This window comes from Anneissia japonica, unplaced genomic scaffold, assembly GCF_011630105.1.
Source record: "Anneissia japonica isolate Jap-2015-1 unplaced genomic scaffold, ASM1163010v1 scaffold61593_len78748_cov122, whole genome shotgun sequence".
Taxonomy (NCBI): Eukaryota; Metazoa; Echinodermata; class Crinoidea; order Comatulida; family Comatulidae; genus Anneissia; species Anneissia japonica.
In genome coordinates this window covers 61803-75057 of record NW_022695400.1, presented here as the reverse complement: position 1 = coordinate 75057, position 13255 = coordinate 61803, and the positions used below count along the sequence as shown (strand labels likewise).

The window sequence follows — 13255 nt, the reverse complement described above, 5'->3', positions numbered from 1 at the left end:
TATTTTTTTATCTATATTGTTATGACAATGCTATTTTTAAGATTTATTTAATTTTGTTTTTTAAAGTTATAAATAATGTAATATACCAGTACTTGAAACAGACATATTTTTATTTTAAGCCATGACACTTCCTGCACAAATTAAAGCCAGAGGAAAAGATGCAGTTACTGCCTTCGTCAATGAAATTGAAAAAGGTGAAATGACGTTAGTAAATAGCAGAGTGATGTTTCTAGGAAAGGAAGGGGCTGGTAAAACCAGCCTTGTAAATTCCATTCTTAGAAAACAGTAAGTGATATTTCCTTATTTTTATTCTATTTAAATAGAAAAGATAGCTTGGTGTTATATAATCTTAAGGTTAAAGAAAGGAAGCTGACTGATTTAAGCTATTTTAAATTACTCTATTTCAACAATTCTAACAAAATTATGTGAACTTTTAATAATATTTATTTGTAAATCGTCTCTTCATGAATGAAGTGCTCCTTGACTGCTTTCAAAGATAATGCCACTTTATCGTTTCAAGCATGTTATTTTGCGCGTGTGTGTGCGTATTGTACGCTCGTTTGTTAAAAATAATTTATTAGGTAAAGAATGTGTTGCTAGGTCAACATCAACAAAGGTCAAATTCAATTAGGTCATAATAAGCCTGAAAGCAAAGATATCTTTGCTCATACGTAGACTAGGAGTAGAAACTGTAATATAATTTTTCAACATATCGAAACATTTATTAACTAATTAATAATGAAAAATTATATTAAGCTGTTTTATTTCGTGTATGTAATTATTATGGAACGTAATTCATTATTATTATTATTATTATTATAATTATTTATTATTAGTATCATCATCATCATCATCATTATTATTATTATTATTATTATTATTATTATTATTATTATTTAACAATAATTTATTATTATCACTACTTTAATATTAGCATTATCATTATAACTATTATTTTTCTTTTTTCTTAAAACACAATAGATTCAATAAAAACGAACCATCAACAGATGGTATTGTAACAACAACGGTATTTCAAACTGGTGAAGACTGCAGCAAGTGGGAGGAACATAAGGATGTAGACAGTATGGATACCGTACTGGCGCGAATAAGCGCCCCGTTTGAATAAGTGCCCCGTCTAATTTGAATAAACGCCCCCTCAATAGTCCAATCAACCATGGGACTGTGGATGTTGGCATGATTTGAGTTATAGTCAAAATCAAAATGAGGATATTTATCTTTGACAGATGAGAGCTCCCTGGACAGACAGTATTTTTCCAACCTTCATCTTCTTGCATTTGTCTATAGCCTTTTCAAGAAAACCTGAAATTATCATAACATCCTGCTAATCTCAATCGGCCGATATCCAACAAGCTAACCACTACCACTAATTTCATCTGCTATTCTGTTGATAATGTACTCACAACATTCTTTTCATAACAAGCCATGCTCTCTGGACGATTATCTTTTCCGCCGCACCATTCGTAATTTGCGGTTGGATGTCCTTATATAATCGTTTCATTTAAGAACCATTTGATTTTCATCTATTTCTATTAGCGCCCCCTCAATTTCCACTCTGTTTTCATAAGGGCCCCTCAAAAAGTGCAAAAAATATTTTAAGCTCCCAGGCGCTTATTCACGCGAGTGCGGTAATAGAATTACCGTAAATATTTAAATAAACGCCCTGGGGAATTCATTGAAGGGATGCGTTTATAATATTTTGGTGGAAAATATACGTACGTATATAAACTATAAATAGGTATGCACTAATAAACGTTCTTTAATTTCACAGTAAATAGGCCTATGCCAAATGATCCCAACAAGAAGAAAACATGTAATTTTACTTGGAGTAGAACATTTATGAGAGTGAGAATGATGTTGATTAAATTCGTTTTGTCTACAGAAATTCTAGTGAAGTGTTTATTTCAACTGAGACTCGCGGGGGTGGGGGGTATTTGAGTTGGCGTTTTTTATAAGCTAGACGCGTATGCTAATAAATATTGTTATGTATCAAATATACGTGATCGCAAATGAATTGATTAAAAATCAATATACTTAAGATAGGCCTAATAATTATTTGATTATTGTACAGTGTGTGAATTAACCAAGCAAATACGAGAGTATAATATAGCAGAACATATTGCAAGGAAGTTGAAACCACCAGAAAGCCAGGAAACCACATCTATGTCCGTATCACCCAGTTCTGCAGCATCTCCAATGGTATGATGATGAAAAAATTATTATTATTTTTTTAATTTTTTTAAAAATATTTATAACGGTCCGATACCCCATGGGTTTTGTCATTTTTTTCATGACAAATTGTTTTTTTCTCCTCGACAAACTATACCTTCCCCCCGCCCCCTTTCCTGAGTCCCAAACATAATGAGCCTGATGGAAGTGGGACTCTATCTACAAAACTCCCTAAGTGTTCCCCCCCCCCCTTCAACAGTGACGGAAACGGGGGGAGGGGAGATGACCCTTCCATTTTTTTAACTCTTGGACCAAACCCATCACCAGTAATAAACATAGTTAACTAACACGTATGCAATTATTATTCAATATATTGTAATTTATTTTGGTCATATTTAAAAGTACATTAAAAGTTTTTATTTTCGAGTTTAGCAACGAGTGTGTACACATGTCGATTGGTGTCTGTAAATCAATCAATCGATCGATCAATCGAAGTAACTTGAATAGCGCAAAATTCTATCACATTAAGTAATGTTCCGTGGTGCTGAATGACGATGGTGTAATTACAGAGTGCATAAAATGGTTAATCTCATTATCAAATAAGTTAAAAATGTATTTTTCTTCAATAATAATAATAATAATAATTATACTGTAAATTGCAAAGCGCGCGTCTTCAATGTATCCTTAAAACGTACTCATCTCGAGCTTAAAGAAAACGATGAATCGAAATCTTCCTCCTTGCGTAAATACTACTTGGACACAGGGCGAGGTAAGAACTCTCTTTGGAATGCCCTAGTTCTTATTATTTTAAATATAAAACCTGTCCAGACTCTCAAATTTTATTTGAAAAAAAAAAGGGAAAAAAAGTGACATGTCTTAATATGGTCATGATGGCATCACCTCATGGCCATATACAGTATAACCACATTTTAATTTCATGTAAAACAAACACAATAAGATATCGCTAATTAGGCCAATTTTTAAAAGAAAGCTCTCTAAAGGTCAACTACAGTTTTTATAGTACAAATTGTGATTAAAATGTGTTATATATTATAAAAACTGTATGCATAAAATACTTATCGCTTGGCATTAAGAATTAGTAACAAGTAAAACAAATGATAGACTATGTTAAACGTTTAATATTAAAGTACCATTTCTGGGCTTCGGAAAGGGTATTTTTTTAAATTATTTTTAAGGCCCCGTCGTCTACAAGAGAAGATTTCGTCGTAGAATAATTTTTTTCATAATGCTTGGAAGAATTCATTGTGATCGTGGAATCAGTCTCGACTTTGACATTAGACAAATATATGAATTCATATTACAATAATTTGATGCCTATAAAATAGATAATAAATTCATAATAATTGGTCAAATATTCGTAGCTTCCAATAAGCTTCTCTCCTTTACTCTCCCGGTCTAGATGCTCGCATTCTGGATTGATTACCACTCCCCCTATTTCTAAAACGTTCCTCTTACATTGACCCCCATATTTTTTATTCATCACCTAGCCGTTTTACGGTATTTGGTAGCGTTGTTATTGGTACTTGATGTTTCCACGTTTTCAACTATGCTAGTGATTTTTTTTTTTATTATAAATTGAATCTTAACTACATAGGAGTAACTAAAATTAATGATTATTTGCTAAAACAAAATAATTTAACAACTACTGTACAATTTTTACAAACTATTTTATTGCAGAAAACACCAGAAGCAGCTACAAGTCTAACTTCAGAGGAAAGAGGTATAAAATCACTGTTCATCACTACCCTTATATCATTACTTTACAGTGGAATTGGGCAGTCAATAGTATTTTCGCTAAGCCCAGTTTGACTTTACATTGCGCGTTGTCTATTTCCCTGACGAGAGCGTGTAAGGTGGTCAGGCATCGATCAAAAGAGATACAGTGATAAGCTACCGGGAGTTAAAACTTAGGGATTTCAAAGGCATGTAAATGCTACATTATATTTTGTTCCCGGCGAATTGTAAATCCCCCCTTCCATTTTTAGCAGCTTACGCGCACTTGATAATTGAGCCCCCCTTAGTCAGTAACACCATATTGTTTATAGTTATCTTATCATCTTTTCTTGCCATTCCTCATAAATTTCAATCAATATCATCATAATCATAATCATTTTTTATTACATTATCACCATTCATTTATTATTGTATTCTATTGCCATCACCATAATCCATCTTCACTCCAGACCATCTTTTTTTGACTCAAAATGTATATGAGTTCGAATTTTATTTCCTTATTTTTTTTAGAAATTTCTGATGTGTCTCATAGCGCTGCGAATGTATCGACAAGACAGTTTGATAGACTCCCAGAAATTTTTAAGAAAGTTGTTGCTAAACTTGAAAAACCCGGCCTTTTTAAACGATTCTATATGAAAATAACGAGAAAGAAGACTACTGACAAAATACCGAGTGATGTAACATGTATATGGGATTATGCAGGCCAAATCTCATATTATATAACTCACAGGGTAAGCAGCATATAGCACCTTCCTGATTATGTTATACCAGGGAACAGTTAACTGTTCCTTTCAATATTATTGTATCATTGGAAAACAGAAATAGATTTTTTTTCTTTCACATATGATGTTATAATAAAGGCAAATTACTAATAACGAAAAACTGGTCGTCTGAAATAGACACTACGCACAAGACTACCAATTGGCATGGAGTTGCACTTCTTACATATAGGGCGTACTCTATAAATGTGTAAGCGCAATCATAATCCTTCTAGCCAATTACGTATCTGTTAAATATTAAGAGTTCTGTAGGTGCTTATCTTATTTTTCTATTAAAGTTTAAAGCTAGACCTACAGCCACTTACGTACTATTCATTCGAGAAACAAGGCTACTGACAAAGTACCGAGTGATGCGCGCTTTGAAAGCTTTATTGAAAACGTACCGAGTGATGTAAAAATGTATATGGTATTATGTTGGCCAAATCTCATAATATACAACTATATTATCGTATTTGTCACTGGACATTAGATTAGATCATTCGAGAGTTAATGGATGTTTACATATGAATATTGGTGCACTACCATAATGAGTCAGCAAAAAATCTTTTAGAAATAGAAAAAATACAGCAAAATTACTTATTCACAGTAGGGAACAGTTAAATTACAATTTAACTGTTCCCTGTTCATATCAGCATTTATTAAAATAATATACACCCAAATGTACAATGAAGAGTAAATAGGAGATATGATTCATCATTATAAAACAAAACACGCTAATGCGATAAAAACTTTTATAAAACAGAGAATGTTTAACATGGAATAAAGCCAATGATAACTCATGACTTGCTTTCATTTGGGTCCTCTTATAATTACTGTAGTGATAATACAATACCGATCGTGCTGATTATAGTTGAGATAATACTGCGCATGCCTACTCAACAGCATCAATATAGATTACGCACATAAACCATAAATATCAAAATACAGTTGATACGTTGATAATTTCATTTTCTTTTAATGATCAGTTGACATTTAAGAGATTTTTAACTTAATGTTTAATATTATTTTAATTAATCATACATGTATTTACTTTATTTTCCTTTTTAGTTTTTCTTGACAGATGGATCGTCATATGTCGTTGCTTTTAGTTTGTTTGAGCCTTTGAATGAATTGGCAGAATCAAGAGGTCCACTAAAAGTAAATAAATTATTTCACCTTTTCTACTATGCAATGAAGAGAATTACTTTCCATTAACTTATTGCATATCAGATCTGTTTAGTATATTAAGTATGTTCTTATATTTTGTGTAGATATTTTGAGTAACTTTGTAATTTAATAGTCTTAACTATGACACTCATTTTCTTCTCTCTCTTTACTCTCCTCTATTCCTCTCTTCCTCTTATCAGGATAAGTTTGTAATGACTAATCTCCAAATGATTATTTTCTGGATACGGTCAATATATGAGCACGCTGTACTACAATATAATGCAAGTACGAAATTGATAAATGACACTATAGCCTCACCCACAATCAGTTTGGTTGGCACTCACAAAGACAAGTTAGAGGGAAGTGAGGAGGATAAACAGAATCAGGTAAGATATTACATCTCAGTTTTAGACAACAATAATTATACTCGAATTTTGTGTAATGTAAACATTTAATTTTTTTTTTAATTTTATGGCTCTCCACCAATAAGTAAATCTTTATTTACCCCCATGTCCATCATTAAAATCCAATTTTATTAGCGTCTAAATCACTGTCCTATTGAATAGGTGACAATCCCTTCACATGACAAACATAAACACATGGTGCTCTACATAAACTTATAATGAGACTTATGTAGTGGAGTTGTTTTTAATCGTGAGTGAAATATTCTGGGATCTGATAGGATTTGAACCAATGACCTTGAGATTGGAATGTGAGCATCCAATCTATTCAACTCTACACATGTCAACACAGTGTCTACACCCCACCCAACTTTTTCTACAGCTATTAACCTGCCCAGAATTCTGCACTCTAAGTCATTGAATCCCAATTTTGGATTCTCTAATGTGCTTCACCTTTGTTATTTTTGTAAATTTCAATGTATGAAAACACATGTAAAATGGAATTATATAAAATTGTACTATTTAATTTTATACAAAGATTGAAGCAATATTCAAAATAATATTTGAAGAAATCAAAGGGATGCCATTCGAACTTCACGTAGACAGAACGATGTATTTTGTAGATAATACATCAGCAAATGACAAAGGGATTGAAGAATTGAAGAAAAATATCGGAGGTTACACAAAGCAAATGGCAAAAACAGTTCCCACAAAATGGGTTGATTTCCAGTCGAAAATCCAAGAAGTCGGGAAAACAACACTGCGCATGTCCTTAGACGAGGTACCATTTTGTTCTATTTTTTCCGAAATTTCCTCAGCCTCAAAAATATTCTATAAGATTATGGAAAAATACTTTAGAATTAATTATAATAAATGTGATTATTATTATTATTATTATTATTATTATTATTATTATTATTATTATTATTATTATTATTTATATTATTATTATTATTATTATTATTATTATTATTATTTATTTTTTATTATTTCCATATCAGGGTTACATGTAATAACATTTCATTGTCATGAATATTTTTATGTTGGTCATATTTATAGTTATAGACAACTATTAGAGTGTTTCTAATATTTTATTCAATATTTTTTTAGGTCAATGAGATTGCTGTTGATTATGGAATTCCGAACGAAAACACCATCCACATTCTCAACTATTTAAGTGATTGCGGAATCATTATGTATTCGCCAACTAACATGAAGTTGAAGAACACTGTGATTACTAACGTCCACATGTTGATTGAAATCTTCACAAAAGTAATCATAACAAAAGATAAGGTACTATTAGCAATCAAGTAAACTTGATTAATTAATGACCATTCATTTTTTATGACAGAATGATGATATTACTGATAATACTATTGTTATTACCTCTGATAATTTTATTTAATGAAACAATATTATATTAAAATTAATATAATATTAAGTGTATCATGAATTATAATGTCAATTGATAGATTTAATAATACTGTAGTAGTCTAGAATTAACACTCCATTTTAATTTAAGTATTGGCTGTGACATTATTCATTTAATACTTAAATTACCTTATCTTTATAATTATTTTCTTAATCGTCTTTCTTTTTTTTAAATCAAGTTTTATATGCTGTTTTGATTTCCTTTATTTTTGTATATTTTTCATTTTGAAGAACGTGTGCCACTGATTTAAAAGTGTATGTTCAATAAAGTTATGTTATGTTATGTTATTACACACCAGACCTGCTATAGAACAAATACTGAATGTGCATTAACATTTAAAAAAAAAATAGTATTTAAAATCCCATAAACACTTTTATTAATAAAATTATGTTTTTTTTTTATTTTATTTTTATTTAGAGACCTGCAATGATGAAATCATGGCATCTGCTTGATAAAGGCATTTTGAGTGAGACATTGCTGCGTCATCTGTGGAAGCATGAGTTAAAGGAAGACAAAAGCAACTTTGAAGTTTTTATAAAACAGATGAAGGTTTTTGGACTGCTCTTTGAAAAACAGAAGGTAAGTTAATGTTTCTGATTATCATGTACTGTGATTGCATACGTTGACATAATAGACACATAACATTTATTCAAAACGAATATTTCTGACATGCCTGTGTCCTTCAGCGTTTACACGTATGAATGAGAAATACGGAACAGGTCAAAGTAAAAACTGTAAGAAATTGTATATATGTGTATGTATGTATAATGTATATATGTAAATTTGATGTACATTTTCTGACATATTTAAATTAGCAATCTGAAGAAGATGATCGAACATTCATCGTCCCTTGTCTAATGAGTATCGTTAAGGACAAGAACATGGAAGTTGAGAAAGACAAAAAGGAGATGGTATCAATCTACGTGACTCCAACAGACTTCCTCCCTGATGCTGTCTACAGTGTATTAGTCGTTGCCTTTGTCGACTTGATGAAGAAGAAAGGTAGAAGCGATGATGCGGAATTGTTTCAGAACCGTAGCGACTTTGACTTTGATGATGATCACTTAGTGAGTCTGGGAGCCGTCAAAATCAAGAACATGCATGCATTGAAGGTACGTCATCTATTGTGTGAAAATAATAATAAATGTCATTTTCTATTACTGCTATTGTTAATTTGTTTTTGATATGAAATTATATATATTTTTTTAGAATTTAAAAGTAGGTTTTAGTATTCCATGAAACCTATTATCATTGTTGTTATAATAATTTTATTACTCTATTATTTTTATAGATAATGAATTTCATCAGTCCAGACTTGTTTTTTTAAGTATTATTTTTATTATTATTTATTATTATTATTATTATTATTATTATTATTATTATTATTATTATTATTATTATTATTATTATTATTATTATTGTTACCAAAAATGTGCTATGTAAATTTTCTGAGTTACGTTTTTAATTTTGTTTTCCCTGTAGCTTGAAATAACACATCGGATTGATAAAGAGGCAGACGGTGAACAATTAATATCAGAACCGCACCCGAGTGTCTGTATGGAGGTAAATAATAATAATAATATGTTGGTCTTATATAGCGCCTCATGCATAAAGCCTATAAGCGCGTCACATTGCTACCCTCGTGATTGGATTGTATTGTTACATTATCACTGTAATAAATCTTTGTTATGCTGTCCCAAAATTCTTGTTAATCTTACAGGAAAGATTTGTAAAATACATGTATTCTTTATTATAATAATATAATTCTATAATTATATAAAATAATAATAATGATAATGATAATAATAATGATATAATTGTTATAATAATGACATTGATGATAATAATGATATTTCGATGTGTGTTTGAAAACCAATATTAACTGTCATGTGCTAAAACTGCACAGTTTCACTGTCTGGCTTGCTACTACATACAGTACAATACAACAACACAATATGAAATTTATATTGTACGTAATATACAGATAATAATTTTTTTTCTATTATGCTCTGTAGGTATTAAACTATCTCAAGCATCAACTGAAGACTGTGTATGTTACAACAGTAGGAATCGGTTACGAGTTACGCGTCTTGTGCAGCGTATGTCATCCCACGCAGCCACCTCATTTACATACTCTTGAGAAATGTTTAGAAAACGATAGGGTTTCATGTGGAAAGTATAAAATGAACACATCTCGTTTTAAGGTCTTGTTTCAAGAAGGTTGGTTTCTATTACAAACATTTCTATATTCGTTCTCTATTCAGTGTCAGTGTGTTGAACAATCTCTACAAAATATCTTTATTCATTTCTCCCTATTGGTTGAATTTATTCAGTATCGAAAAAACCCCAATTATTACGCATAATAATTAACTACTGTAAACGATAACAAGAAGAGTGAAACAGAAATTTACTAAAGATAACCACAAAAAATATATTTAAAAAAAAATACATCTTGCTGGAGTACTTACATTGAAACAACATTAATCAAACAAAAAATATGTAGCCCTATCAGACCATCATTAAATGTACTTAATATATTAAACTGTAAGCACCGATCATTGTACATTTGGGTTGTTGATGTTAGCTAGCTGATGTTCCCCACTCTTCTCCTGTGTAAGACGTGATTTATGTAGAGCAGCTGTTCATCCATAAAGTACTGTTTGACGTAACAGTTTACCATTCCATTTTTAATTTCATGGATTTGAGCTTAGAATTTTCACACTTTGGGTCTCTGTTATCCCTCTGTCTATATTAAACAAAGTCTAAATCTAAATAAATTATCAGTTATTTTTGAAATAAATGAGTAACAACCTATGTGAAATACATATTCTTTATATACTTGTAGATATTCAAGATGCATCCTTGTCTAAGGCTTTACCTCATAGGCTCATACATGGAGAGCGGATGCCAGGTAAATCGGTTGATGTTGTAATTGTAAAATAAGCAGACAACATTGTAAGCCCCCCCCCAAAAAAAAAATGTTGTGTTGCCCTCCGCGACCGACCGATTTTTTTTTTAAATCGGGTCGGCAATTTTTTTTTCATACAAATTCGAGAAATACCACTTCCGAAATTAACATTTAGAACATAAAATCTAAAACAGACATGTATTTTTATCAAAATCGGGCCATAGATGCACGCGTAAAATCGGTAAAATAGAAGGCATAATTTTGAAATCCGAGCGCGACGACGATATATGCATACAACATAGGATCTCTCGCGCTAAGCTGTCAAGCCACGACCAGATCTAGTATAGGCCTAACCTATTTTTTACTACTGTACAACTAGAGGTTGCTTGAATGAAAAATCGTATTCATTATCTTACGGTATATTTTACAATAAATAAAAACAGACTTTGGTCTAGCCATCGCTTTAAAACTGGTACATAGCAAGACGTTTTCGGCTCCGTTACGGTTTTTCTCGGATACACATATTATTTTACGTTTCGAAGCCAAATAAATCTTTCTTTAAACTGATTTATTTTTGTTAGATTTATTTTTGTTAAATTTATTTCAGTATACACTTGGTCAGTTTTTACTCGGTCAGTACTTTGAATATTTTTTGTTTGTCAAGCTTGCCATCGTTCTATTGTGGTGCCTACGAGCTAATGAGCCCTTAGGCCTAGGGTCTTCATAATAGGGACTGCAGTTTTAGGCCTGTCCTATTTCATTTTTCCATTTAAGGGCAACACAACATTTTTTGGCCTAATAAGTGGTTTTTTTCGTAATTATTCTCGCGGATCTTGCAGCATAAAGCAAGGAATTTATTGATTCGTGCACCTCAAATGACTTACTCAAAATGTAACAATCAACAATTCCCTTTTGTCAGCTAAATAATAAAATATTAGTAAAATATTCAGAGAAATACACCAAGTAAGCGTTGTGAAATTGAACTGGGGACAAAATGATCACAAGTCGAACTGTGCCATTCGCGCTAAATACTCCCTTTGCATTTACATTGACTTGCCCACTTATTTCGTAGCACAGTATTGATTTAGGGTGTCAACACGTGGTTGTTTGTATAATGCTACGCCAGCCTGTTTTTGGGCTAGATCGTTATATAAGTAATATTATTAGTAACAATATTACTTTCACCCAAACTTAATGTTTTATGTAAAATGTATAATAACGAGGATCTTTAATATTTCGGTTAAGTAATTAATAACAACACCAAACAAATACATATTTTAATTTTTTTTTAAACAGAGGAGAAAGAATTTATTAGTTTTCATTGTGTATTTAAAGTAGGTGTATATTGTGTTTAGTGGAAACACTGGTTAAATACCATAGTGAGTGCATTCACTTTTGCAAATCTTTAAATATATGAAAAAATATACATTATATAATCATGGAGGAAATACTATTTCCTCCATGATATAATGCAGATAGAGTACCGTATTAATTTCTAATGTTGTTGTTTTATAGAAATGTCAGGTATGCAGTTCAATGCTTTTAAAATGGTTGTCTCAAACTGGTACGATGAAAACAGATGTCTTAGTATGTTGAAAGTGTTGTTCAGAGATACGGTGGACAATGTGAAACTAGCAGAAATAAATAAAACGATAGACTTGCTGAATGAATTGGTTGTACATGGTAAGCTGAGTGCAGAGGATCCTACTCTACTGTATGACACCATCAGAATAACTGGACATTTTGCTCTTCAAAAGAAGATCCAAGAAACACTGCCATCATTCCAGGATGTTAAAGAAGGAACCATTTCAACAAGTTTCACACCATACAGACAAAAACTAATGAAATTGGGGAAGACTTTGACTACAGATAACGTGGCGCAGATCGACGGATTGTATAATACACCTCGTAAGATGTATACCGACAGTTGGAGTATGATCACTAATCTAGAAGACAGGCGTAAAATCAGCGAAGGAAATATGACGGATTTCATTAATTCTTTGTCACTGCTTAAGCTTCCTCTGGCATTGGCCGCATTGACAGAAGGTATTACAGTATTCACTGTTTCAAACATTGTCATGTCGGCCATTCTCTTTACTTGAATGTCGACTGTCGTGAAATTATTAGTCTCACATATTTATATCTTCATGGACTACTACTATTAATAAATTATATATTTATTTATATATTTATTTATATCTTTATATGAATATTTATTTATTTTGCATGACTCCTAAGCATGCATAATACATATTAAAAATTATACCCTCTATAAATATTCTGCATTACGTTTTCAATTAATCTTTTCTCTGGAGCTTAAATTCACGCATCGGATTGAAGTAGAATTTGATCAATAAGGAATATCAGAACCACACCCAAGTGTCTGCATGGAGGTAAACTCAACAAATAAATGATTGTCTTAGATGTTGTTATTATTTATTTATTTTATTTTTTTTTTTTTTTTGTGATTTATCTAGGCACACAACACATGTACCAAGGATTGTCAATAGTGAATTATATCACTCTCCTTCTTGTAGGTAGACATACACACATAATGCTTTTTATAAACTAAAATCTCAATATAAGGTTTAGGGAGTGAGAACAATCCATTAACACTGACAGGAATTGATACAAGGACCCAGGGATT

The 13255-nt window shown here is 31.3% G+C and overlaps 2 protein-coding genes across 3 annotated transcripts; both read left to right on the top strand.

The window, feature by feature from the left end:
- The first annotated feature begins 1903 nt into the window (after nt 1-1903).
- Nucleotides 1904-8939, top strand: LOC117101479 (probable serine/threonine-protein kinase roco4). The gene is made up of 10 exons (XM_033241448.1): nt 1904-2217; nt 3886-3928; nt 4453-4673; nt 5769-5858; nt 6068-6253; nt 6807-7049; nt 7379-7561; nt 8118-8279; nt 8516-8812; nt 8910-8939. Exons 1-10 carry the CDS (start codon nt 2182-2184, stop codon nt 8937-8939), a joined length of 1491 nt encoding a protein of 496 aa, XP_033097339.1. The 5' UTR covers nt 1904-2181.
- A 275-nt stretch (nt 8940-9214) lies between these two features.
- Nucleotides 9215-12725, top strand: LOC117101480. 2 transcript variants are annotated; one of them, XM_033241449.1, is made up of 4 exons: nt 9215-9263; nt 9716-9920; nt 10546-10611; nt 12124-12725. In XM_033241449.1, the coding sequence occupies exons 1-4, from the start codon at nt 9258-9260 to the stop codon at nt 12708-12710; spliced, it is 864 nt and encodes a 287-aa protein (XP_033097340.1). In that variant the 5' UTR covers nt 9215-9257; the 3' UTR covers nt 12711-12725. The 2 variants fall into 2 exon arrangements, with proteins under 2 accessions (XP_033097340.1, XP_033097341.1); XM_033241450.1 differs by lacking the exon at nt 10546-10611.
- The last annotated feature ends 530 nt before the right edge of the window (nt 12726-13255 follow it).